We start from the raw sequence: 23,686 nt of genomic DNA on the forward strand, positions 1-23,686 counted from the left end.
ACACTAGCAACATGGCACAAGGACCCTCCGTTGTCGTTGGCGTGGACTTTCGGGACAACCTTCAGTGGGTATGTGGTATGTATCTACACACTGCTAAGCGTGCACTAACCGGAAAGTAGTATTGCATGGGCTCTCATGGACTCTGAGGATGAGATTGAAGTGCTATCCACCTGGCCTGGTGGAGGCAACAGTACGTGAATCCTTGCCACACCTACACACTGACCGGATCATCACGCTCACAGATCATTCAAACAGGAACTTCAGTCAAAGTCCCCTCGTTGATAGTCTACAAGAACAAAGTCCCTAGCTGGGGCTACCAGGTCGGTCTTTACACTGAGGCTTTTCGAGGCATCAAGCTACTCCTTGATGAGGACCAGGAGACAAAATATCCGCCGTCTTTGGCCTCCAAGAAGTTGCCCACCAAGTATGGGAAAGATGTCGTCCAGGTTATTGCGGACTACCTCAGGCTCATCGTTAAATATGCGGAGGAGGCCCTAGAGCGGCGCCTGGGAGTACCTTCCCGAGTCATGGATCTACGATTCGTACTCACGGTTCCAGCTGTATGGTCTGACAAGGCCAAAGACGGCACTTTACGCGCCGCGCTGAAAGCAGGCATTGCCCCCCAAGACATCTCGCTTGTGTCGGAGCCCGAGGCTGCTGCTCTTTACTCATTACGCGCCATCCAGCCCAACACAATCGCTGTACGGTACATCTCAAACATGCTCAATGATTTCGTGGTATCTTACCCCTGCCAGAAAAACGATGTATTCATCGTCTGCGATGCCGGTGGTGGAACAGTAGTAAGAGCGCCAGTAAAGCGACGGCTCGGTTATGGCGATGGCTGATCACGTATCAGGACCTCATCTCGTACCAGATCAGAAACTTGGAGCCTCTTGTCCTCACAGAAGCAGTGAAGGGGGAAGGTACGCTAAGCTCCACTTATCACTTGCCCATTAACACGGGTGAGTAGCACGGATAATGACTGATTAGGTCGCATTTGCGGGTCGCGATTGTTGGACCAAAGATTTGCGAGGATGCTCGAAGAGAGAATGGGTTCCAAAAGCTACGGTTCCCTGTCCGAGAAGTCAAGAGAAACTGCTCTACAGTATTGGCAGGACCGAGTCAAGCCTAACTTTACGGGCAAGTACGATGATGACTATGCAGATATTGACTACTTTATCCAAGTCCCAGGAGCACATGACGACTCCTCAGTGCCAATCGAAGATGGGTTTTTTCAACTTACCAGGTCTGTGGACATACCTACAACAATAGAAAGACTACTAGCATTCTTTCAACGCTCTAACTTAAGACCAGCGAGGATGTTACGAGTATCCTCGAGCCTATCATCAAGGATGTCGAGTCGCTCGTTGCCGAGCAGATGGAGGGCATTAGAAAGAAGGAACTCCCCGCAAAGGTCACTGAAGTATTTCCGTTCAGGTCAAGAGCGGCGTGATTCTAAGCAAGCGGGCTACCAGGCAATCATTCTTGTCGGAGGCTTCGGCGCTTCCGAGTTTCTTTTTCGCCGCTTGCAGGAAGCAAATCCTACCGTGACTGTAATGCAACCACCTAACGCGTAAGTTCTTCTTTCCCCCTAGAAGGCCACAGCTAACCGAGCAATGCAGCTGGTCAGCAGTAGTGAGGTTAGTTCTAGACAAATAATAACCAGAGAAGTTCACCAGCTAATGAAGGAGTAGCGGTGCGGTTCATCGAGGGCGTGATGGCAACCAGGTAGAGTCTCGCATTGCTTGTCGCAACTACGGCATTGGGTACCGTACGCGGTATATCGAGGGTAAGCACAATCCTGACGACAAAGTGTGGGATGAACTCGAAGAGAGATATCAGGTGGAAAGCCGCATGGAGTGGTATATCAAGAAGGTGCTAATCATCCCATCACGCAATTTGTGTATTGAACCTCGAGCTCCGCTGAACCGAGTAACTTAGTTCTCGACGCTGTCCGAAAATCTTCCAATCAAGATGCCATTCTATCGTACAATTCGGACAACTGAACTGCACAAACTGCAATTCACAGATGACCTATTGTTCTGTAATAGCGATAATGCACCTGAGACAAAGAACAAGGGTTGGTGTCCTACATGAAATCAGCACAATCTCGCACCTTGCTTACCATATGCAGAAATCATGCGGCTATGCACTTTGGAAGCTGATCTCCGCGATATTCCTCAAGAGCTCTTTGTAAAAAAACGCAACTCTCAGGATGCCGAGTATGTTGAGGTTCACTTCGATTTAGTGATGATCCCCACGTCAGCTTCGTTGTTGTTTGAGCTGGAGTTCAATGGAGCATCCTACGGCAGTGTCCGTTCGAAATACTGATGATCAGCGAGCAACTCGTTATCACTGCCAATTGCTATATCTGACCACTATTACTCATGGAAAACTGTTGCTGTGCGTTTGCTTGGTCATACCGGACTAAGACAGAATATCAATTGTTTGCTTATCTTACATCTTTCTTGAAGTAAATACGAGATTCCAGCGTAATGACTTTGATACGAGACTGATGACCGATGTTTGCAAGCTGGCATCATCAGGACTTTTTATCTAGACAGCGGCTTGAAGCACGACCATGAATCAGTGCTACAGACCCAGATCAGTCGTAGGTACACGCTCGACAGCTCTGGCCATCTTCCGATACGTTGACGAGCGATGAGCTAAGTGGAAAGGGGGGATGAACCTTGCTCTGGGAGCCGCCTTATGGGGAAGTTCGTCTTCTTGATGGCTTCCTCGCGCTCGACCGTCATGGAAAGAAGAAGCCCAGAATAGGTGGTTCAAAGGCTATCGACCGGAATGATCTGGCTCTTTATGCAGGTGCCGATAGTAGCAGCCCCAAGGAGGAAAGTGATGAGAGGGATGGCGTTAAGAAGAAATCAGTGAAGCGGATCATGACGCGAATCTACAGTTGGATGGAAATGACGATTGGATTCTCTGATTTTCTGACGCGAACACTTTCGATCTATAATGCCTGGGCTTGGTATACTTATCATGGTTCTCCAAGTGAGCTCAGATGAAGTTGGTTATCGGGAGTAGAGATTAAATATGGACTCGGTCTTCTGAGACCAGAAATCTGAAGAGATCAAAGCACTGTCAACTGGTGAAGGAAGGAAACGATGAGATGCAGTGGTGTCTCGAAGGATCTGATCTATCAGGGTCTGTTTGTGCTGTTTGTTTGTTGTCAGTGGGAAGGCCCGCAATCACTCTACTACTTCAACTACATCACTACATCACTCTCTCAATGTCAATCCGTCACAGGCCTGCTTTCACTGGCAATAAGCTTCGTCTTATCATTGCATATTGCGACAGACTGATCTATCCTAGTCTATCGTCTCTTGAATAAAGTGTCCCTGTCGAAATGACCTGCTCTTCGAGCCAGGTCTCCAACTCTACGCTCCATCCATTGTTCCATCTAGCAGTCGGTCAGTGGATTTGAACCAGAGCCTACAGATCAAGACTCACATTGACGAATTTGAAAAACACCCATGTGGCCACTGTCAGGAGCAGTAGCACACCTCCAGCAAGGGGATACCAACGCCAAGACGGATTATCCTCCAGGATATCCACGTTCATGCCAAACAAGCTCTAAACAAGGTCAGCTGATTTCCTTCGCTGCCGCACTAGACAAAATGCTTACGGAGGCGAAGGTCAGAGGAAGAAAGATGAACTAATTCGCCCAGCTTGTCAGTTTTTGAACCGAGATTCCCTGGAAACGGCATCCTACCGTGATCCAACTGAGTCGTTTCATACTAGTCGCCAGACTGGTTGACCGATGCGCTTCATTGATCGACACCCATGCAAATTCCTATACCTTTCTATTAGCAGAGATGACCGCGAGTATGAGGCTGAAAACTCCTTGTCCTACAATTTGAAGCAGATCGCGCACTGTTTGTTCCAGCTTGTCAATCTGCCCCGAGATGTCTCGATCCAGCTCGGTAATCATATCCTGCATCTGTTCGCTAAATCTGCGCGTCTCGCTAAACCTCTGATACTGGGTAACGAAGTCTCGGATTTGACTGAGCTGCTCCGTCAACATTCCCTGGATCTGAGTCCATTGCTGCATATGTTTGGCTATGGAGTCAATGAGTCGATCATCTTCGCCCCGGGCAGTTAACTGATGCGTGCGCTGCGGCTATGAGTGTCTATATTCGCTGAACATACATGACAGAACTTACCAGTCGTCCGAGATATCTTCTGGCCTCTCGGCAGAGCGTTAGCCAGTCCTCCTTCCAAGTCTGCATGAAAAGTTGTACTAGCTCGAGATCGCTTTGCGGAATCCATCCATAAGGCAGATTGCTATAGTAGTGAATTGCCTTTGGAGGCGCCTCCAGCACTGCCCATTCGATAATCCGAGCCGTGCTCTTCTCATTGTTGTACCCGGTGAGCAGATCGCCTATTTGAATATCCATTCGGATGAATAGAGTGAATGTTCTGCAGGGGCTCTTGTGCCCTAAAGAGAAGCGTAACTCGTTTGTCGTTTCTGTCACTGGGCAATACGTTGTCCAGACATAGTTCTCTCGGAAGAGCCTGATATCGACGGTGAGAACACGGCAAGAGGAAGGTGAGGTGAGTGCGACCTACAATAAATGAGTTTCTTCGATCGTCTTGGGCATGGCTCTGATCTCCTTTTGTAACGTATCGGCTGTTATCCATCGCGCCTTTCTGCTACCGTCACGCAAGCAGACAATATCCACAACCACACTGGGCTTAGTTCCACGCTTGTAAGCACCGAAGTTTAGCCCCTCTGCCAGATCTGACGAATCTTCATCATAATCTAGTATTTTCAATCGATTGTTCATCAAGGCAAAATAAGCTGCGCGGTCGCGTTCTGGGATAGTCATATCCATCACTGGGATTGAGCTCTGAGCTTGGCTGGGAATGTTGCGTGACGGCATCAGATTCACAGTCGGCTTTCCTTCGCTACAGGGGCCAAACCAGTCTCCATTTTCCAGCTCATTGATGCAAGCTTTGTGCTCCAGGAGAACGGCTACAGTAGATCGATCTGCCTGCTGGAGCGCCATCCTCATCAGGGGAATGGAATTATATTCATCTTCCCCCTCTAGACTCGGTTTGTATCTCTCGAGGAAGGGCTTCAGCAGTCGAGCACGACCCTCCTGGATCATTACTCGCAAAGACATGACGTCTTTCCTTCGTTCTACATCATCTCCCATGCCCAACATGAGCATATCGGCCACATCATAGTGGTTCCATTCCAATGCATAAATCAGTGGCGTCTTGCGATAGCGATCGATTGAATTAGGGTCTGCCCACTTGGTCCTTAGCAGCTGCTTGACAAGTTCACGATCACCACGCTCGCTTGCCCAGGCCAGGAACGTTCGCCGCGCCTTGGTCATAGGTTCTATACCAGGGCTGGGTGCCAGCACCGTCAGCCATCTTTGGAAATCCACATCAGGCGACACAGTTTGTTGCTCGCCCAACATACTTCTTCTGGTCGTGTTGCTGACCAGCCACCAGAGAGGGATTTGACCTTCATGATCATGAATGTCCCCACTGGCTCCATGATTAACCAACAGGCTCGCAGCCTTAAGATGCCAATTCTCAGCCGCCCAGGAGAGGGGCGTCCGCCCTCGCCCATCTTTGCTATCTGGGTCTGCTTTGCCCTTAACCAGGAGAAGCTCGACGATCTCATCATAGCCCCATTCAGCGGCCCGAGACAATGGCGTGCGGCCCCGCAGATCGGCTACCTCTGCTAGCACGCCCTTCTGCAAGAGAAGATCCACCATCTGCTTGTTCCCGGCTTTCACGGCCCAATGCAACGGGGTTTCGCCATGCATATCCGCGATATTCGGATCGGCTCCACGGTCGAGAAGCAATTGCATCAATTGACTCGGACGGTCGCAATCATTGGTTGTTCTCGCCTGCGTCAGGTCATAGGACGCCGCCCAGGAGAAGACAGTGCGGCCAGTATGATCTCGCGCATCGGGCGAGGCTCCATAAAGTAGGAATTGTACCTCTCTGAGCAAGCCGCGTCGGGCGGCTTGCATGAGCTGCGCCTTCCGCTCTTCATCTGGAAGGAGAAACGAACTCGTCGCAGTCATGGTCGTACTTCAGCGCTCGCATAGTCATAATCTTTGACGAGGCCATCAAATTGAGGTCAGCCCTGAGGGATTTGCTCCTTACTAGTGTCAGACCGTAAGCCGCAGCTGCATATTGATCCTGCCGCTTATTGGTGGGAATGTATGCGAGGCACCAAAAATAAACCAATCCCGTGCCACTTTTCCAGCAGACGATTAAACTCATCGACACGATCTCTGTCAGCAGAGCTTGTGGGCATTTGGTGGAGTGTGTGAGTTTCAGCATCTTCTTTGACGCATAGGTAAAATCACGGATCGTCATTTGTCGATCTCGATGATACCGCTATCTAAGTGTGCATCACTCCACCCATCTGGCAGTTTAGACAACAATAGGTAAAGTCATGCCATACCACTCGGCGTGCTTAGCCTAAGTCTGGTCTTGGCGAATGAGGATGAGCACCGTGTACAATGGCGTTCGTGACGCGCTTTTAGCTCATCTGTGTCCGACATCGGAGCCAACCATAATGATAACGATGCACTTGGATCAGAGTCAAATACCTACTTGTGATGCTGATGGACGACGAGCTGATCGTCCCCGCAATCATGCAGATGTCAATAATTCCTGCGCGGATGCACTTTACAAGCGTCATGAAACTGTTAAATTGGAGCCTCTCCCCTTGGATTCTTGTCCGCGGTGCGGTTGGAACCAATGCTGCCCCAATATATCATCATTGACACGTGATCTTGTCTTGAGAGATCCGCAATGTGCCTGAGAGTGACATATTCAAGGTACGTAAAAGCTTCGGAACATTCCGTGTTGACAGACATCACCTGACTGTGAACATTGATAGTGACACTGACAGTGCAGACGATGGCTGCCTGGAGCACAGCGTATCTCGTCCCTCGCCATTGAACCAATCCTTCTCAGGACTCGGAAGCCTAATGCTATTTCAGCTCATCGGCTACGGACGAGACCAGTTTTACCTCATCCTGAATTCCGAGGATGCTTATCAGTTGCGGCAGCATGAACCACAGCTGCTGGTCGGTGGTGACCAATTGATACAGAGGTGTTATCTCTAACGTTCTGGGCCAACCGCTCCAAATTGGCTTCAAGGCAAGCTCCACTGCCAAGACCTACCTCGACTTCCATGTTTGCAATATGCTCCACCCTCTGCTGTCGAACCAATTTGGTTGGTTCATCGGATATAGCATTATCAGTGCTCGCGATGGTGTCATTCGAACCCCGTCTTATTCGAGCCTTCGAGCGGCGTGTCGTGCTGATACCGGGATATTTGCGAGATGATATTTGCCGCTTGTTAGAATTCCATGGGTAGGATGCTGATTGGCCCTCCTGAATGCACTTGTTGCTTATGATTCCGAGTGGAAATAGTCGCCACCCCAGTCATTGTTTCAGTTCGCATACATTGTCGCATGCTGTCAGGATGCTCTTATCTACAATACTGACAATCCAGCCGGCTTGACCTAGGATGGTACATCCCAGAAACATGAAGCTCGACCGTTGGCTTCAGAGCAAATCGACTCAAGTAGGCGAAAAGCCTAGGGAGCGGGAATTATCTTCTCTCTAGGGAGTATTTCGCTCTCTCTGCGACCTAGCCAGAGCCCAAATAGCTACAATACTTTTTTCCCCGTGGGAGACAAATTCGTCAGTCTGTGATTTATGTAATGTATAGCTTTGTGACTGATCATGCTCAACGGATATTCGTGATATATCCCTTCATCGCATCTTCGAAGACGTCCGCTTCACATTCGAGCCCTGTAGATATGTATAGGGTGGTAATCGCAGCATGAATCCCGCCGTTCTTATTACAACACTGCTTGATACAAGAAGGGACTTTTCGGGCATCCGGCTGCTCCCGATACGCATGATAGTCCCTGCTATCATTGTCCAACCGGACGCCGTCCTTCAACAGTTCTGTCCGAGTCTTGGGTCAGACGCTATTTCCCCTGTGGAAAGGTGGCATAAAAAAGAGAACAGGGGTTCAAGCGGTGGATAAGCGCCTGCTTGGTGCCAGTAGCCCCAACATCTAATTTTGAACAATCCTGTCTGTACGGGGCCTGGGACTGGATAGCTATCCATAGACAGTAAGTCCAGCCACTGACTGAGTCTACCTGATATCAAAAGAATTCCTCGTGGTCCTGAAAGGCCAACCTCGCCTGAGTTCATCGACTTGGGCTATCTGTTCAGGTGTCATTATGCCGTAGTCCGGCAGGTACTTCGGGGGCGTCAAAACCGCGAAAGGCCCAGGCTCGGGATTCTCAAATAGCCTGGGATACCCGGCAGCAAGAATTAAGGGGTGATAACAGTATGTTGCAGTCGATGACGGACGTGACTTTGAATGTGTCTGGGCAGACGAAGACATTGCTAGGGGCGAGATCTGGCTTTACAGTAAGTTCACAAGGCAACAACATTCGGCCTGGTTGCAGGGGTAGACGTACCTTGATGGCGTAGAATCGGCCTGATCAGATTGCTCCTGGGTCCTTTTTCTTTCGGGAGAAGAGACGGCACGGTTGCCAAATACTTCTTGAGGAGCCTCAGATAGTCCACATGGGATTCCATGCCGCGAAAGATCATGTTGAATGGGAAGTCACTTTCAAGAGGCTTTCCGAATTTCCCAATCCATTTGACTTCCTTCTCTGCAATTGCAGACAGGTAGTTCTTTGGGTCGCGCCCTGGGAGTAGGATCAGCTTGGTGATCACGGGTCCAAGACTTAGCTGTTTCAAAAAGGGAAAGACAATCCATACATGGTCCTCTGTCTAGGTCCAAATCGGCCCGTTGGCCATACCAAAACTTATATTCGGCGATCGGCCCGATGCAGTAGGTATCGGAGTCCCCAGCTTCGTCTGGCGTGCCTGGCGCATACAGCGGGCCTTGAAACCGGGGTGCAAGATCGCTCTTGAAGTAAGGCTACCAATGGCGCCAAAGGGTATGCTAAAGAGCTTTTTCTCGATGTTGACGATGCCTTTCAAAGTATGCTTCTGGTGTTTCGTATTGTTGAACCAGCACGTATCAGCGCCAACCCCAGGGCACGTTCCATGATAATGTACTCCACACCAACTGGGTTATCAGTTGCGGAGGACCAGCCATACACTTCGGGAACCGGAATCCCCTTGGATCGGAGGAATGTGAGGGTCGCAACTTCACTGGCGTTATCTCTAGCTTGAATAGCTTCAAAGGCAAGCTCCACAGCCAAGGACGCATTTTGCTCCCCCCCTCCGCTGTTAAGGCTTCTTTGGTTGGCCTATCGGATATAGCATTATCAGTGGTTGCGATGGTGTCATTTCTCTCCTGGTCTATCCAACCTCAGCCTGCTTTCACCGGATTTCATTGGCGTCGACAAGGTGGCGTTGCCTTGATGATCGGCTTTCTGGTCTGGACTTTTCGCCCTCGGTCTCATAGTCCAGGGCAGGCATTGTCACTTCTCTCCGCTATCCCCGCTGTCCCGGGTCGGATGCAATCTCGCAAATAATGTCGCTATGCTCTGGTCAACGGCGCACACGATTCAGGCGAAACCGACAAGAGCGCGTCGGCAAATGTGGGGATTCTTGCGCCATCGTCTAAGATGGTTTCTGGCTGCCTATTACTCTACAGTCTACACTAGGCTTCTAAGCACCGTTTAGCGGCCCATGCCAAGTCCGGCCCCATCAATGTTCCTTAGGCTTGACGACGTGCTTAATATTTCACCCGCCTATGAAGCTTTTCCACAATTTGACTGGACGATGTCTCCAATTCGCTGTCTTGGATGGGCAGTGGGACAATCTTACCTACGGTTGGAAAGGGGCGCACACATGGGGCCTTGAAAGCGATGCTCAAAATCGATTGGTGAGAGATATTGGTCTCGAAAAACGCTCCCCTACTAGATATGCTTTCTCTCAGGGCTCGGATCCGGCAACAATGGGTCTCAGGACGATATCTGGGTCGTGGGGTCGTTCATCTACCGGAGATATGCGCTTCCTCGGTTACTGGAATTGTCGTGGTCCGTCCAACTGCCATAGTATAGCGATGGTTTCTGGTCCACCTCTTTATCATTACTCGCCACGAGGAACCAGGTTCTCAAAAGACGCTATAGCGGCTAGGGAAAGATATGCACCCTTGCTCTGTCCAGTGTCTCGTAGTCCAGACATCCCCAATGCTAACAAGCCGTGGGAAACTGGTGCCCACGAAGGTCTGACGCTAGGAGTTAGCTATCTCTATGGCTCCATTCTCCCCATGTCTGTCTGACTGGACGGCTGATAATCGCCTTCACGCGATTGATCCGAAGACAAGCCCCGCTGGACGGTGGACGACTCTTATCAGAATGGGGTGAGGCATCTTTTCTCTTTATTTCTGCCCCATAGCCTCCCGCCCCGGGAACTTTTTTGTTGCTGTTCCTACACATATCTCTCTTTTCGACGTTTCTGCCGACCTTATAGGGTGTGCTCCCCTGCACCATCCGGCACTATGAGCGACCCCATCGGTCCTGACGACCTCGTCTACATTGCCCAGGCCCACGTGCCTCAGAAGGAACTCCCAACGCCCGAGAAGGAAGACGTCGTTGTCACCGCAAACAGGTACGATGATGAAGGCCGCGAGGTGCCGACAGAGGAGGAGGAACAAAGCCTCCGGCGCGTGGCGGGCAAGGTGCAGTGGACCGCCTACACCATCGCTTTTGTCGAGCTGTGCGAGCGGTTCTCTTACTACGGAACCACTGCCGTCTGTAGGTTCATCTAGGCCGTCTTGATGGATCGCTGCTAACCACGTCAGATACCAACTTCATTCAGCAGCCTCTGCCTGCGGGCTCGGATACTGGGGCGGGAGGAAGTGGGCAGTCCGGCGCCCTGGGTCAGGGTCAGCGAACGTCCACCGCGCTGACCACCTGTAAGTTGCATTCGCCGTTTGTCTCGTTTCTCTCTCTAACAAACCACGCAGTCAACACGTTCTGGTGCTATGTCATGCCCATTCTGGGCGCCTGGATTGCCGATGAATTCTGGGGTCGGATGAAGACCATCCAGGTCGCCATCGCCTTCGCAATGCTGGGTCATATCATTATCATCATCTCCTCCATCCCCCAAGTTATTGTGCATGCGAACGGCGCCCTAGCCTGCTTCTGCGTCGGTCTGATATTCTTTGGAATTGGGGTGGGCGGGTTCAAGTCAAACATCTCACCACTGATTGCCGAGCAGCACCGCGAGACGAAGCTCTTCATCCAGACTGTTCCCAAGACCGGGGAGCGGGTCATCGTCGATCCAGCGCAGACCATCACCCGCATTTTCCTATACTTCTACTTCATGATCAACGTCGGTTCTCTGATCGGGTCGGTGGCCATGGTGTACGCGGAGAAGTACGTCGGCTACTGGCTGGCCTACCTCCTACCGACGATCATGTTCGGGTTTTGCCCGTTGGTACTGTTCATGTGCCGCAACAAGTACCATGTGACGCCTCCGACGGGGTCCGTCGCGGCAAAGGCATTCAAACTGTGGGGCCTTGCCTTGAAGGGACAATGGACCTGGAACCCGGTCGTATTGTGAGTACATATATCGTGTCGGTGCACGGGCAAAGACTGACAAACGCAGCTTTAAACGATGCAGGTCGACCGAGTTCTGGGACAGCGTCAAACCCAGCCAGCTGGAGAACAGGCCTCAATGGATGACGTTCGACGACCAGTGGGTAGACGAGGTGCGCCGTGCCGTGAAGGCCTGTGCCGTCTTCGCATGGTACCCTCTTTACTGTCAGTTGCTACAGAATACCCCTTTCCAAAACCAACCCGAAATTAACGTCACTAACGGAACACAGGGCTGGCCTACGGGCAAATGACCAACAATCTGACCTCGCAAGCCGCCACGATGCAGCTGCACGGGGTACCCAACGACATCATCAACAACCTAGACCCGCTGGCCCTGATCATCTTCATTCCGATCATGGACCAATTCGTGTACCCGGGTCTACGCAAGCTGGGCATCAACTTCACCCCGATCAAGCGGATCTACGTGGGCTACCTGCTGGCAGCGGCCTCGATGATCGCGGCGGCCGTGACACAGTACTACATCTACAAGCTAAGTCCCTGCGGTGACCATCCGAGCGAATGCGCCGAGGCGGCGCCCATCAACGTGTGGGTGCAGACGGTGCCGTACGTGCTGATTGCGTTCTCGGAGATCTTCACGTCGATCACGGGGTACGAGTATGCGTACACGAAGGCGCCGAAGAACATGAAGTCATTAGGTGAGTCTCCTCCGCTTTTGTTTTATGGCATGTGTGAGAGAGATCTCGCGCGGCTGATTTGCGTTCTTCTCAGTCCAATCGTTGTACCTGTTCATGAACGCCATCTCTTCGGCAATCCAGCAAGGCTTGACCGCTCTGTCGACCGACCCGCTGTTGATCTGGAACTATGGGTTCGTGGCGGTGTTGGCCTTCATTGGTGGGAACTTGTTCTATCTTAGTAATCTGAAGTTGGATAAGGAGGAGGATGAGCTGAATAACATGGAGGAATCACAGTGGGTGGGGAAGGAGACTGTGGCAACCGAGAAGACCATGGCTTAATTTGATGGATACATATATGTGCCTTATGATGTCATGTGAAGTAACTAGGACTGATGATTGCTGACTATATGGTAAAACCGATTCAATTATTAGGCCGTTCTGTACCTTCAGCTTGTATTGTGATGATTTGGGTATAGGCACCGGTCCTCTGCTTTCCCAATCAGTGTCTTTTCTGTACATGAATGTTTTCAAATACATTCTCCTCTGAAGCAATCACTAAGTCGGTAACTCTACTAGACACTGAGAAAGACTATTTCGATAATAACTGGAACGAGGAATTCTCGACTAACTGAGGATGCTTATGATAAGAACTCAGGCGTGAGAGGAACAAAGATCGAGTCGAGGAAGGGAGTTGAAGTGCCTAGGCACCAACCCCAAAAAAAAACGGAAGGTAACCGCCTTCCCAAACGGGAAAGCACCCCTCATGGAGTCCGACCCTGCCATCACAACGCCGCCAAGTCACCTGATCAAGATACAGGTTCGCCGATGCTCAACCATCAAAGCATCGTTCATCTTAACGGAGTGGATTGGCCTTGATTGTGCATGGGATAGCAAACTCCGGCCTCTGAAATGTTGACCAGCAACCAAAACAGTGAGCCGCTGCCAGACGACGATATCATGACGTCATGGGATTTCACTGTTTGACCGGCTGTACAGTACATACATCCCAAGAGGAATGAAGCATTGCAGATATTTGATATGAACTAAAATGAAGGGTCCGTCAAGGAGTAGAAGAAGTAGTCTCGTGAAGGCTGCATTAAGAGGAGCGTCATAATCACACAATAAATCTTTTGACACAAAGAGAAAAATAAAAAACCAAGTGATCCAAACCTGCAGATCACAGTCTATCCAGACACCAACGACGACCGCCAGCCCAGAGAGAAAGAAGCAAAGAAAGCAAAAAGTAAAAAGGCTTCTACTCCTTCTTCTCAGCCTCGGGCTCCTTCTTTCCCTGCTGCTGCTCCTGCTGCTGCTGCTCCTGCTTCTTCTCGCCATCCTTAGCATGTCCCTCCTGATAATCATGCTCATACAAGCTCTGCTTCTTCCTCTTCAAGCGCTCCTCCTCAGCCGCAACCATATCCTTCCACAGATCACCGGTCTCCTCATGCGAGGCCAACTCCTGAGAGTTCTGCTTCTGGGCCTCCTCCTTCTCGGCCTTGGCCTTATCCAGGATGCCCTTGCCCTTGCGCTGATCATGGATCTCAAACGCCGCACTAGCGACCAGCACCGCGAGCGTCAGACCCTGCGCATAGACACGCGCCTGCACGATCTTTTGCGAGCTACTCAAGAACTTATTGCGGCTGACCATGGCGAACGAGCCGACCATGGACGCCACCCAGGTGGCGCCGACGATCTTGTACTTCTCGCGCTTGGCCCACGCGGTCAGGCGGTCGACGGTCGAGAGCTGCGCCAGCTCCTCCTGCCGCAGCCGCTCCGTGCGGTTCTGGTACCACATCTGGCTGGCGTTGCGCGAAGCCTCGAAGTCGCGCGACGCGTGGTCCGCCGCGACGATGCCCACGAACGTACCCGACGAGGTCACCAGGAAGGATTTCATCGGCAGCGTCAGGTTGCGGACTGTGCTCGAGCGCTTGCTGAAGGCGAGGACGCCGGCGACTCCGCCGATTAGACCGAGGATCCCGCCGATTGTGCCGCCTTTCACGACTGAGCTGTTTGCCCCGGGGAAAAAAAAGGAGGTTAGCTTGGAAGTAAGTGATTTGAAGGGGTGAGGTGGGTGGGTAGATAGTAGATTGTAGATTGTAGAATGCTGGGGTAGCACTGCAGATGACTTACCGGTAGTGGGCATCTTCTTCTTGCTTGGTAAGGAGCTTCATGGTGCGATTCGGGACGGTACAGTGATGACCAATGTATTTGCTTCAATGATGTAGGTACAAGGATTGTGCACACAAGATCGGACACACAGTATGTGCGGTGCAGTGCGCAAGTGAATGAGGGCAGGAATGATGATTTGTGTAGGTGTAAGAGAGAGGGAACAGGAAAAAGGCAGTGTGGCACTTTGTGGCAGACGGCGGAATATAAGGGAAGACGCCCCGGCAGAGCAAAACCCGGTGACGTCTTGCAACCCGCAACGGGATCTGCGGCTCATACTCGGTGTTTCGGCGGCCTTTGCTGCACGTTAGGTACTGCATCCTGTCATGGTGAGTTAATTCTGGCCTCTCTCATAGGCTCTAACCATAGTATCACTTCGGATCTCTGCTGCCGAGTCGGCGATTACTCACCCTTGCCTCTGGCCCTTCTATTTGCGTTTTCATTTTTGCGCGAGATCCCCGGGCGTATACCGGGTGTTGTAGGAACGGATCGCGTCTTTCCTTTTATTTTAGTACATGGCCTGATCAGCCGGGATGTCAGATTTTTTTTTCCTCTCTCCGTCTTCTTACTCCGTAAGCTTAATCAAATGATTACAATTCATTCCCCAAATCCTGCGCCGTCCCGTCCGTAAATAAATGAATACGAAGAATGAAGCGAAAAAAAAAAAAAAAAAAAGATATGCAGCCAACTACGAAATAAACCACTTTCGCCTACCGCCGCGATCCCTTGGCCGCCGCAATCTGTCGCGCCCGCATCTTCCGGAACCGATCCTCGCCGCTGGCGCCCAAAGGTCGCGCGAATTTGCTCTCTTGCACCATCGTCGGTCGCGGCACCACCGTGTAACTCGTATGCGTGAGGTCCGCCCGCGCCCGGTTCGCCAGTCGCGGCGGCAGCATTTCGCGCGCGCGCGCCTCCGCCACTGTCGTCTGCGCCGATTTGGTGCGAGTTGTGCTCAGTTGACTGGTGGAAGTCAGTTCGATAGCCCGACAGGGAGAACGCAGCGATCGCCAGAACAAGCGATCGCGAATGGACCGGAGAAAGACAAACGGAAGATACATACGTAGGATCAAAAGCAGCCTCCTGGTACACCCGCTTGGAGTAATCGTCGCTGCGCTGCAGGATCGGGCGCGTCCACTCAGCCAACAAGCGCTCCGCCATGCGCTTGATGCCCGGCTCCGGCCGCTTGCTGCGCGTGTAGAACACGACCACTTTGCCGACGCCGCTGGCGATCAATGCCTCCTTGTTGATGGGCAGCTTACCCAGCGCCGTCATCAGATCGCGCTGGATGTTGTAAGCGGGCAGCGACCCGTCGTCCAGCGGCTCGAGGAAGAACTTGACGGCTTCCAGCAGGTTGATTTCGGGATCGACCAGACTGTTGACGTATTGGTTGCGGTTCAGCAACGAGACGACCTCGGGGAGCATCTTGAGTTTGTGCATCGCAGGCTTGCCTTCGCGACGGTTGATGGCATCCAACTGCGCGGCGTGGGTCATGCGTTTGCGCATATCTTCAATCTCAGCATCGGCCATTTGTTCCAAATCCTAGAAACCATATCATTAGTAAACCCAACCACCATAGCAAGCGTAAGAGATCTGGTCGGAGAACATACAATGCCATCCGCCTTGCGAAACCGCCTTTTAGTCGGCTTCTTCATCGCCTCATCCATAGCACGATCGAGCGCTCTCCTCCGTCCTATACGACCAACCCAGTTAGTAAACCCAATCAACCCCGCATACTCCCCAGCCCATCACAAAGGAGAAAGGGAAAGACTCACTCGTAGCCGGATCCAACGTCTCATCATCCTCAAGCGGAACCTCTTTCTTCTTAGTCGCGCCCCTCCGCCGACCGCCAGCCTTCCCACCCCCCTCCTCATCACTCCCACCACCCCCCTCCTCCAGCTCCCGCATGCGCCGACTCTTCTTCTCGCGCCGACCCTCGCGCTTCCGCATCGACCGCCCCTCGCCCTCGCCCCCGTCGGTGCGCTTGCGCTTGTGCCGTCCGATCAATTTCAGGTTGTCCTCGTCAATGGCGAGCTGCGGGCGGTCCTCGATGTCGACGTTCTCCGGGTCGAAGTCCTCGAACTGCGCCTCGTCGACTTCCGAGAGGATCGACTCGTCGTCTGAGTCGTTGGCGCCGTCGTTGTCGTTGTCTTCTTGCTCCGAGACGTCATCACGGCTCTGGTTGTTGTTGCCATCGCTCTCCTCGGCGGCCGCCGCTTCGTTATGGATGTGCTCGTCGGAGCCGGCGCCAGCGTCGGGGGTGGGAGCCCGGGCGGGTTCGTCGTCGACGACGGGCGAGGCGGGTCGGTGTTCTGGGCTGTTGAGTTCGGACATTTTGACTGTTATGGATGTGATAGCGGTCGGTGGGGGAGTTTAAGTGTTGTTGTTGGTTGGAGTTTAGGGAGGAGATGTGATGGTGATGGTGTAGTGATGTTGTGTTCGTCTCGACCCTGAGGCAGCTCAGGTGGAAGGGAGGTGTTCTTTCCCAAATATCGCTCTCGGATCTTTCCCCCCTTGTCAGTAACACAGATAGTCACGGAAAGTAACGAACAGACGACCACACAAATGAAACCGTGGATGAAAGAAAGGAAGAGTAAGAAGACGACGGCGAAGGCAAGCAGGCAGGATGGAGGAATCGGTTCCGCCTCCGCAGGTTGGTCCGTGCTCGGCAGAATCTCTTTTCCTTCAATTGCTCCGGCGACTGCCAAAGCAAGCTGATTCACATATAGTTGATCTCAATCCTCCATCCGCTGATCTTCATCCTCACGTCTCTTGCTCGTCTTCTCGCAAAGAATCTTTTACAATGTTCGCTCCAGGTGAGTTCGGCCTTCATATAGAGGCAGGAAGACAAGCCGTTTAATTCTCTTTCATACAGGCCAAGAACAGCTCTCCCGTGAGGACATCAAGGTGATGATTGCCCGACCGCTATGATCCATGCCCATGCTAGCATACATGGGCCATGGCTCATGGGACAATGGATAAGCATTGATGCTAACTAATACCTACAGGCTGGTGAGGCCCAGGCTAACCAGACCATCCGCATGGCTGTCACTGGCGGTGTCCTCCTCTACCTCTGTACGTTTCGCTCATCACTGCACTAATTCAAAGCTAACCGTGATGCTCTCGCAGCCCCCTTCGCCCTCGACTTCGTCAAGAAGTTTTTGTAATCGCGCACACGCCTTCGATCTTCCAGCCGCTTCGATGACTCCAGCTCCCACTACTACCGGATTGAAGGACATGGTATTGAAACCAAGGCCGGGATGGACACGAAACTGTTATGTACACTAGATCCGTTGAAGGAACCATCAACTTAGAAGAAATCTTTTGGGTGTTGCTATTTGTCTCGACTCTGCGCTTAACGATAAAGGAAAACCCTCTCCCATTGCAAATGCGGGCGACGGTATGTTGCGGAAACCAGCTCCTCGAAACTCCGGTAAATCACGATCTGCTGCCCCATCAAGTCATCAAAATCAAGCAGTAAGTGGAAACACGGCCCGGTTCGTAATAGATTCGATTCAAAAGGAAAGCAAACGAATAAAACACTACGATTAATGGAGCCCGCCGCTGGGGAGCTTCTGCGACTCTTCGAAATCCTTCTTGACCGACTCCAGTTCCTTCTGTAGGTGCTGGATCTGCATGTGGTAATCGTCCAATATCTAGTCATCGGTTAGCAGACGCATTTCCCCATTCGATTGCAACGTGTGCCTACCTTCTTCGCCGTCTTCAATGTCTGCTCATCCAGATCATCCTCCGCCTGTGCCGTGGCATTTGGCCCCGCCCGCTCCAACTCCTGCTGCAAGCGACGCGAGTGCTCCCGGATAGCCAGCATGCGCGCCCAGATCTCCTCCCCACGGCCGTTCAGCGACGGGTCAAAGACCGACCGCTCCAGCTGCGTCAACTTTTTCTTCAGCTCCTCTTCCGCATCATCCATAGCGTAGCCGCGGTTGCGGAGCACCTGGGTCTTGGCCGCCAGCGTCAGGCATCGCTTGCTGAGCACGAGGTGTTTCCGGCGACAGTCGGCGATGCGCACGCTGATCTTCAGGTCATGCTTCGACAGGAGCTCGGTCAGCGAGTTGTTGATTTCGTGCAGGCGGCCCTGCAGCATGGTGAGGAAGTCCTTCTGGCGCTGCGCGCGCTTGCCCAGGTCGAAGAATCCCTGCACCAGGACAGGCACATAGCCGGGGTCGGGCCGTTTCCGGAGCGCGTCCTCCCATTTCGTCTCGTCATCGCCTACACCTGGCTGGTAGAAGGGCGCCGCGTCTTCGCCAACGTTGTTGTACAAGTAGGTGCGGAAGGGGGAGGCGCGGCTGCTCGGATCCCACTTGTCCTTGACGATCTGGATTTGCATGGGGACGGTGCGGTGGACTAGTGGAAAACAAGATCAGTACATGTAAGAGGTGATGAGATACAACCACCAACCTCCCGTTACGGCCCGTCCGGGCTCCCATAGACTCGACCCCAGCTGTTGCGAAAATTGCGAAGGTGGATTAAGCTGGCCGATTTGCAACCCCGGTCCCAGTAACGAAGCGGATTGTTGCTGTTGCTGTTGCTGTTGCTGCTGCTGCTGCTGTTGCTGTTGGCCTAGTAAAGAGCCTCCGAACAGACCTCCTTGCTGCTGCGGTTGTGCAGCCTGGCCAAATAGACCGGTGGTGCCTTGAGGCTTCTGGCCCAACCCTCCGAACAAACTCCCTCCTGCGGGCTGCGTCTGCGACTGTTGCGCCGTCTGGCCCAGAGCGCCGAAGGCATTGGTGGCTGGCTTTTGCTGGTTGGCGGCTGTAGAGCCAAACAGGCCACCTGTGTTCGATTGTTGCTGGGTGCCAGCTGCCGTGTTTCCGAAAAGACCACCGCCAGTTCCTGGGGTCGATTGTTGCTGGGTGCCGGCAGTTCCCCAGAGACCACCAGCGGTTCTAGAGTTATCGGAGCCGAAGACAGAGCCACCGCCAGAGATCTGGACCGGCGCTTGACTGAAGAATGACATGATGTGTGGTTGTGGTGAGAAGGGAAAGTCAGGGCCGGTTCGTTGAATTGTTGCAGTAGGAACGAGAGAATCCAAGCTCCGAGCTGGTACGAGATAGAAAGGAAGTTCGGCGATGGAGTCGGCAGCTGCGAACGACAACCGGGCACCTTTCGTAATATGTGGTCACAGCAGAGCGATACCTGCACCACAGCTCTTGAAACCAGAACAATCGCGCACAAGGACAGAAACAAGCCGCAGGACAGAGATGCGGAGCTGCGACTCAGCGCTTCTGTTCGGGGAACGGCTTTGTTTTTCGCAGGTCACGTGCAGACCGCAGCATAAGCCCGGGGCGGTCAGTTTCTGCCTCCACATCGATACCCCCTCAGGCCACCACTCATCCCGAATCTCCTGCCTCAGGCTACATCGTGACAGCCCTGAGGTCGACTCAGTTACCTAATCAGCAAGTCTCCCACCAATCAGCATGCAGCAAAAACCGACCTTCCAAACCTCTCCGCCGCAGCTTCAACTCATCGACGACCTTGTACAGCCCGCCAACCCGCAACCCTCCCCCTCTCCTCGTCCGGATTGAATATCCCCCCAATTACAACAGAACAAGACCCCGGATTCAATCCGAACAACCGTCACCATGGCCCGCCGCGAGAGCAGGTACGTTAGCCCACCAGCGAGGCAATTGCACTGAACCAACCGCCGTTGTACATCCGGATACATCCACCACCACCACCACCACCACCACCTGTCTACTTGCCATTGCATATACCCTACGAACCCACGCCCAACTCAACCCACACCATTGAACTCCCTAATCCTCGGCTTCCGCATCCCCCAAAGAAAGTTCCAGAACTAACAACACGAACAATGCAGATTCTCCCAACAGGTGCTCATCGACACCACGCCGATGCCCGACCACATCCCCAAGGTGGAGGAGATCGGCGCGACGTCGGCACCGCTGCTCAGCGCGGCGTACTTCATCGGCGACCGGTGCCGGGCGTACAACGACGACTTCATGAAGTGCAAGGCCGAGTCCAACGGCCGGGGTGAGCTGGAGTGTCTGAAGGAAGGGCGGAAGGTGACGCGCTGCGCCGCGAGTGTGTATGTTGACCCTTCGAGCAGCTGTCGATTGAGCTTTTTCCCACAAAACATCCTTACGATCTCTACTAATCCTCGATCAATGTACAACAGGATCAAGGACATCAACACCCACTGTCTGAAGCAATTCACCGCGCACTACGAATGCCTGGAGAACAACAACCACCGCCTGTGGGACTGCCGTAAGTCGGAGATGAGCTTGAATGCGTGTGTTTTTGAGAAGCTGGTCAGTCAACCCCCCTCCTCTTCTATTGCCCCTTGTCCATTGCCCAATTCCCCAGTAACCTGGTCGTAATCCTCAACCCTACCCTCCGCAAACCAATCACTAACAAAGATATCAAGGGCCTCAAAAAAACCATCCCCGACGCTCCCAAAGACCAGACCCCCGTCCACCTGCGCCCGACACAGATCTACTCGCGCTATCCCGGCAAGCAGTGGCACGCCAAACCCGACGGGACACCCATCCTGGATGATTAAGCCTCGGCGGTGGTGGTGTATGCTTGTCTGCAGCAAACTTATGGTCGTGTGTTTTCCTTTTTTTATTCTCGCTCTGGTCCTGCTTTCGAGGAGGGAGGGGAGGTGTGTTTCTTTCTCCTAGAGTTTATCCGATCGGAATGTGTTTGACTCGTCGTTGAGTGTGTGTATGTGTATATATTAGCATCTGGAATACGTTTATTGGGGACTGATTCGTTGCTTTTGATGTATCGGACGTAGGACAACTGGGATTGATGTCTTTGGGGCTATCGCAATTGCCTAGCGGGAAACAGCGCTAGATGTTTAATTTATATTGAGGGTAGTATATAGTACAAGTACATGGTATGACCGACCAATTGACACAGATCCAGACGCACTCGGAATGCAGAGCGCTCTCAACCACTCACTCATAACAAGGAAAACTCACCGAAGAAAGAAAACGTATCCACCATCAAGATGTCACGCATACATGCAGAGAAAGATAAGAGATATATAGATATGTACGTGAAACAAAAGAAACGGGAGCCCAAAAGGGATCTAAAGAGAGATCGTATCAAACACCAGACCTTGAGGGGATTACTTTGAGGGGAATGCTTCAAGGGCAATACCTCGAAGGTTCTACCCCCAGGGAAATACCTCAAGAATCCCCTCGAGGTCTCGGACGCGCGAGCAAGAGTCTACTTGTCCTCGCTAAGCGACTCTTAACCTCTGCCCAACCAACCTTCAGCACGACCTCCAGCCGTCGATCCCCCCGGAGGCGCAGCCACAGTAACAGCACCCCAAGGAGGGCGAGATCAACCATCATCTGGCGGAGACACACCCACAGGAACCAGCGGATCCAGGCCCAGAGGCCGGAGCGGCGGCGCTGGGCGCGGGCGCGCGCCTCCATCTGCTCGCGCACGGCGGCGATCTCGGCCGTCATCGTGGTCAAGGCCTGCTCGACTCGGCGACGCCAGGATTGCGGGCGGCCCCTCGACGGGGGATCGGGGGGGTCTTCTGTTTCGACCTTGTAGTTATAGTTATGTGGTTGTTGCTGTCGCGGGTAGTTGTTGGGGTCCTCGTCGCGATTATCGTCGTCATTGTAGAGATTATCTTGGGCCTCGGCGTAGACTTCTTCCTCGTCTTCTTCATCGTCGTCGTTTTCCTTGTGTCTCTCAACACCATCACCCTCCTCACCACGCCGTGAATACACGCCGGGTTGACTCACAGGACTGAGCACTCTCAAGCCGGAACCCCCATGATCATCCCGGACATATCCACCTCCACGAGGCGACTCGGCCCTTTCCGACACCGACGCTGCAAGAAGTAACCTCGCATACTCCTCGCGCGACAACCGACGCCCCGTCGCTGACGCACTGCTACCAGCCCCAACCCCAGCATCCCCTTCACCCCCCAACCCCGCCCTCCTCCGCACAGCCTCCTCACTAGATGAAGAAGAAGACAACGAAGCAGTATTAGATTTAATCTGATCCCAAACGAACTCTAACTCAGCGACGAGCTCACGGGCCTCAGCCGTCTGCGACGCATACTGGTGCATCGTCTCGATCAAGGTAGAGATATAGCGGCGTTTAGCCTCGGTGCGGGAGAGGCCGCGCTGGGCGTACCAAGTGTCCCTGTGCTTCCTATCAGCATGCATGACACTCCCAAGCGAGGACTGAGCACTGAGCCATTCGAGAAACAAGCGACAAGTAGCCCAGGCCAGAAACAAGAAACAATGAACGTACCACTTCTCACACTCCATAAACACATCCGAGGTATTCCCCACCGGCCGGTCCATGACGCCTTCGACATCGCCTTCTACACTCGACAACCAGGGAAAAGGTCAGTCGGTTGTTCCATCCGGTAGGTATCTTACCTGGCCTGGTTGCGCATTTCCAGAGAGAGAAAAGAACGGGAGAAACGTACCCATACTCTGCTTATACAATCCATATAACTTCAACCGCTCAGACGCAGGCGGGCGCGCCGTCCCCGTGCGGGGGATGCGTTTCACCGTGTTGAGCGCGTGGACGAAGACGCGATCTGCATAGGGTTCGAAAGTCTGTCAGCCTCTATCCCTCGCTTTCTGAGTGTTATACGTAGAGGCATGCTATGGCCGCCAGGAACGAATGGAGGCAGCGGTGCAGCTAGCTCCCTCCCTCCTGTCCCAAAACCATAACCGAAAACCAAGATCACCCCAGTAGAAGATATAACGCACCCACTGAATCCGACATGATTCAAACAACAGCCACAACAGACCTGAACCCGGTTGTACGGTCGAGGATGGCTTCATGAGCGCAGTGGATGCGGGCGGTGCGGAGGCGGAGGCGGCGATGGCGGTAGGTATGAGGTGTTGCAGCGGGAATACCGCATCGGAAGATTAAATCGTATTTCGGCCGTTGGCTCGTGGATGCGTAGGGAGGGCGATTGGGCTCTGGGGTTGGGATTTTTCGTTATGGTGCTGCTGTGAATGTCGCGAGGTAGAGGTTGGCCGCGAAGCCGTGGACGAGCTTCCCCGGATTTCGGAGTCGAGGGGGCAGGTGCTTGATTGACTGATTAAGTAGATTTGCGCGGCGCGAGGGGGGGATTGTCCCTGGAGTTGGGTTTGGATTGGAGTGATCAACAAGGAAACTGAATTGAAATGAAGAAGCGTGTCGGAGGGCTAAATGAGGGAGCATGCAGGATTGAAGAGATGCTGGAATAGACTGGATTGATTGATTGGAGTGGAATGGACTGATTGACGGATCGGGTCAACCGCGGCTCAGCCTGGG

General features: G+C 52.9%; 10 protein-coding genes across 10 annotated transcripts; 5 read left to right on the forward strand and 5 right to left on the reverse strand.

Annotated features, from left to right (window-relative positions):
• Window positions 1-11: 11 nt before the first annotated feature.
• Window positions 12-2,331, forward strand: BO97DRAFT_430894 (Hsp70 family protein; the record flags this gene model as incomplete). Its single annotated transcript, XM_025697465.1, has 11 exons — window positions 12-64; window positions 120-190; window positions 256-701; window positions 756-800; window positions 857-923; window positions 991-1,246; window positions 1,315-1,414; window positions 1,476-1,573; window positions 1,689-1,875; window positions 1,942-2,080; window positions 2,135-2,331. 11 exons carry the CDS (start codon window positions 12-14, stop codon window positions 2,329-2,331), a joined length of 1,659 nt encoding a protein of 552 aa, XP_025555987.1.
• A 5,419-nt stretch (window positions 2,332-7,750) lies between these two features.
• On the reverse strand, window positions 7,751-9,474 carry BO97DRAFT_420227 (uncharacterized protein; the record flags this gene model as incomplete). Its single annotated transcript, XM_025696638.1, has 7 exons — window positions 7,751-7,974; window positions 8,212-8,327; window positions 8,389-8,437; window positions 8,499-8,732; window positions 8,925-9,039; window positions 9,120-9,302; window positions 9,400-9,474. The coding sequence occupies 7 exons, from the start codon at window positions 9,472-9,474 to the stop codon at window positions 7,751-7,753; spliced, it is 996 nt and encodes a 331-aa protein (XP_025555988.1).
• A 14-nt stretch (window positions 9,475-9,488) lies between these two features.
• On the forward strand, window positions 9,489-10,332 carry BO97DRAFT_76825 (uncharacterized protein). The gene has a single exon (XM_025701049.1). The coding sequence runs from the start codon at window positions 9,752-9,754 to the stop codon at window positions 10,280-10,282; it is 531 nt and encodes a 176-aa protein (XP_025555989.1). The 5' UTR covers window positions 9,489-9,751; the 3' UTR covers window positions 10,283-10,332.
• Window positions 10,333-10,501: 169 nt separating this feature from the next.
• Window positions 10,502-12,577, forward strand: BO97DRAFT_335776 (putative MFS peptide transporter; the record flags this gene model as incomplete). Its single annotated transcript, XM_025691441.1, has 6 exons — window positions 10,502-10,757; window positions 10,805-10,918; window positions 10,970-11,564; window positions 11,614-11,768; window positions 11,834-12,259; window positions 12,333-12,577. The coding sequence occupies 6 exons, from the start codon at window positions 10,502-10,504 to the stop codon at window positions 12,575-12,577; spliced, it is 1,791 nt and encodes a 596-aa protein (XP_025555990.1).
• A 916-nt stretch (window positions 12,578-13,493) lies between these two features.
• Window positions 13,494-14,847, reverse strand: BO97DRAFT_410355 (HIG1 domain-containing protein; the record flags this gene model as incomplete). The annotated part of the gene is made up of 4 exons (XM_025696133.1): window positions 13,494-14,244; window positions 14,369-14,449; window positions 14,497-14,699; window positions 14,815-14,847. The coding sequence occupies 4 exons, from the start codon at window positions 14,845-14,847 to the stop codon at window positions 13,494-13,496; spliced, it is 1,068 nt and encodes a 355-aa protein (XP_025555991.1).
• A 213-nt stretch (window positions 14,848-15,060) lies between these two features.
• On the reverse strand, window positions 15,061-16,985 carry BO97DRAFT_474836 (transcription factor SPN1). The gene is made up of 4 exons (XM_025700360.1): window positions 16,177-16,985; window positions 16,012-16,094; window positions 15,465-15,943; window positions 15,061-15,364 (listed from the first exon to the last, which is right to left on the reverse strand). The coding sequence occupies exons 1-4, from the start codon at window positions 16,733-16,735 to the stop codon at window positions 15,115-15,117; spliced, it is 1,371 nt and encodes a 456-aa protein (XP_025555992.1). The 5' UTR covers window positions 16,736-16,985; the 3' UTR covers window positions 15,061-15,114.
• A 42-nt stretch (window positions 16,986-17,027) lies between these two features.
• On the forward strand, window positions 17,028-17,732 carry BO97DRAFT_439783 (uncharacterized protein; the record flags this gene model as incomplete). The annotated part of the gene is made up of 5 exons (XM_025698011.1): window positions 17,028-17,058; window positions 17,131-17,217; window positions 17,277-17,308; window positions 17,410-17,476; window positions 17,531-17,732. 5 exons carry the CDS (start codon window positions 17,028-17,030, stop codon window positions 17,566-17,568), a joined length of 255 nt encoding a protein of 84 aa, XP_025555993.1. The 3' UTR covers window positions 17,569-17,732.
• Window positions 17,660-19,626, reverse strand: BO97DRAFT_474837 (putative nucleoporin). Its single transcript, XM_025700361.1, has 3 exons — window positions 18,821-19,626; window positions 18,111-18,766; window positions 17,660-18,057 (listed from the first exon to the last, which is right to left on the reverse strand). Exons 1-3 carry the CDS (start codon window positions 19,377-19,379, stop codon window positions 17,950-17,952), a joined length of 1,323 nt encoding a protein of 440 aa, XP_025555994.1. The 5' UTR covers window positions 19,380-19,626; the 3' UTR covers window positions 17,660-17,949.
• Window positions 19,627-19,896: 270 nt separating this feature from the next.
• Window positions 19,897-21,148, forward strand: BO97DRAFT_381901 (coiled-coil-helix-coiled-coil-helix domain-containing protein). The gene is made up of 4 exons (XM_025693272.1): window positions 19,897-20,024; window positions 20,241-20,468; window positions 20,559-20,691; window positions 20,808-21,148. Exons 1-4 carry the CDS (start codon window positions 20,005-20,007, stop codon window positions 20,940-20,942), a joined length of 516 nt encoding a protein of 171 aa, XP_025555995.1. The 5' UTR covers window positions 19,897-20,004; the 3' UTR covers window positions 20,943-21,148.
• A 137-nt stretch (window positions 21,149-21,285) lies between these two features.
• On the reverse strand, window positions 21,286-23,569 carry BO97DRAFT_467408 (acyl-CoA-binding domain-containing protein). Its single transcript, XM_025699648.1, has 4 exons — window positions 23,134-23,569; window positions 22,845-22,958; window positions 22,664-22,736; window positions 21,286-22,552 (listed from the first exon to the last, which is right to left on the reverse strand). The coding sequence occupies exons 1-4, from the start codon at window positions 23,147-23,149 to the stop codon at window positions 21,577-21,579; spliced, it is 1,179 nt and encodes a 392-aa protein (XP_025555996.1). The 5' UTR covers window positions 23,150-23,569; the 3' UTR covers window positions 21,286-21,576.
• Window positions 23,570-23,686: the final 117 nt, after the last annotated feature.

The sequence above is a fragment of the Aspergillus homomorphus genome (genome assembly GCF_003184865.1).
Source record: "Aspergillus homomorphus CBS 101889 unplaced genomic scaffold BO97scaffold_2, whole genome shotgun sequence".
Lineage (NCBI taxonomy): Eukaryota > Fungi > Ascomycota > Eurotiomycetes > Eurotiales > Aspergillaceae > Aspergillus > Aspergillus homomorphus.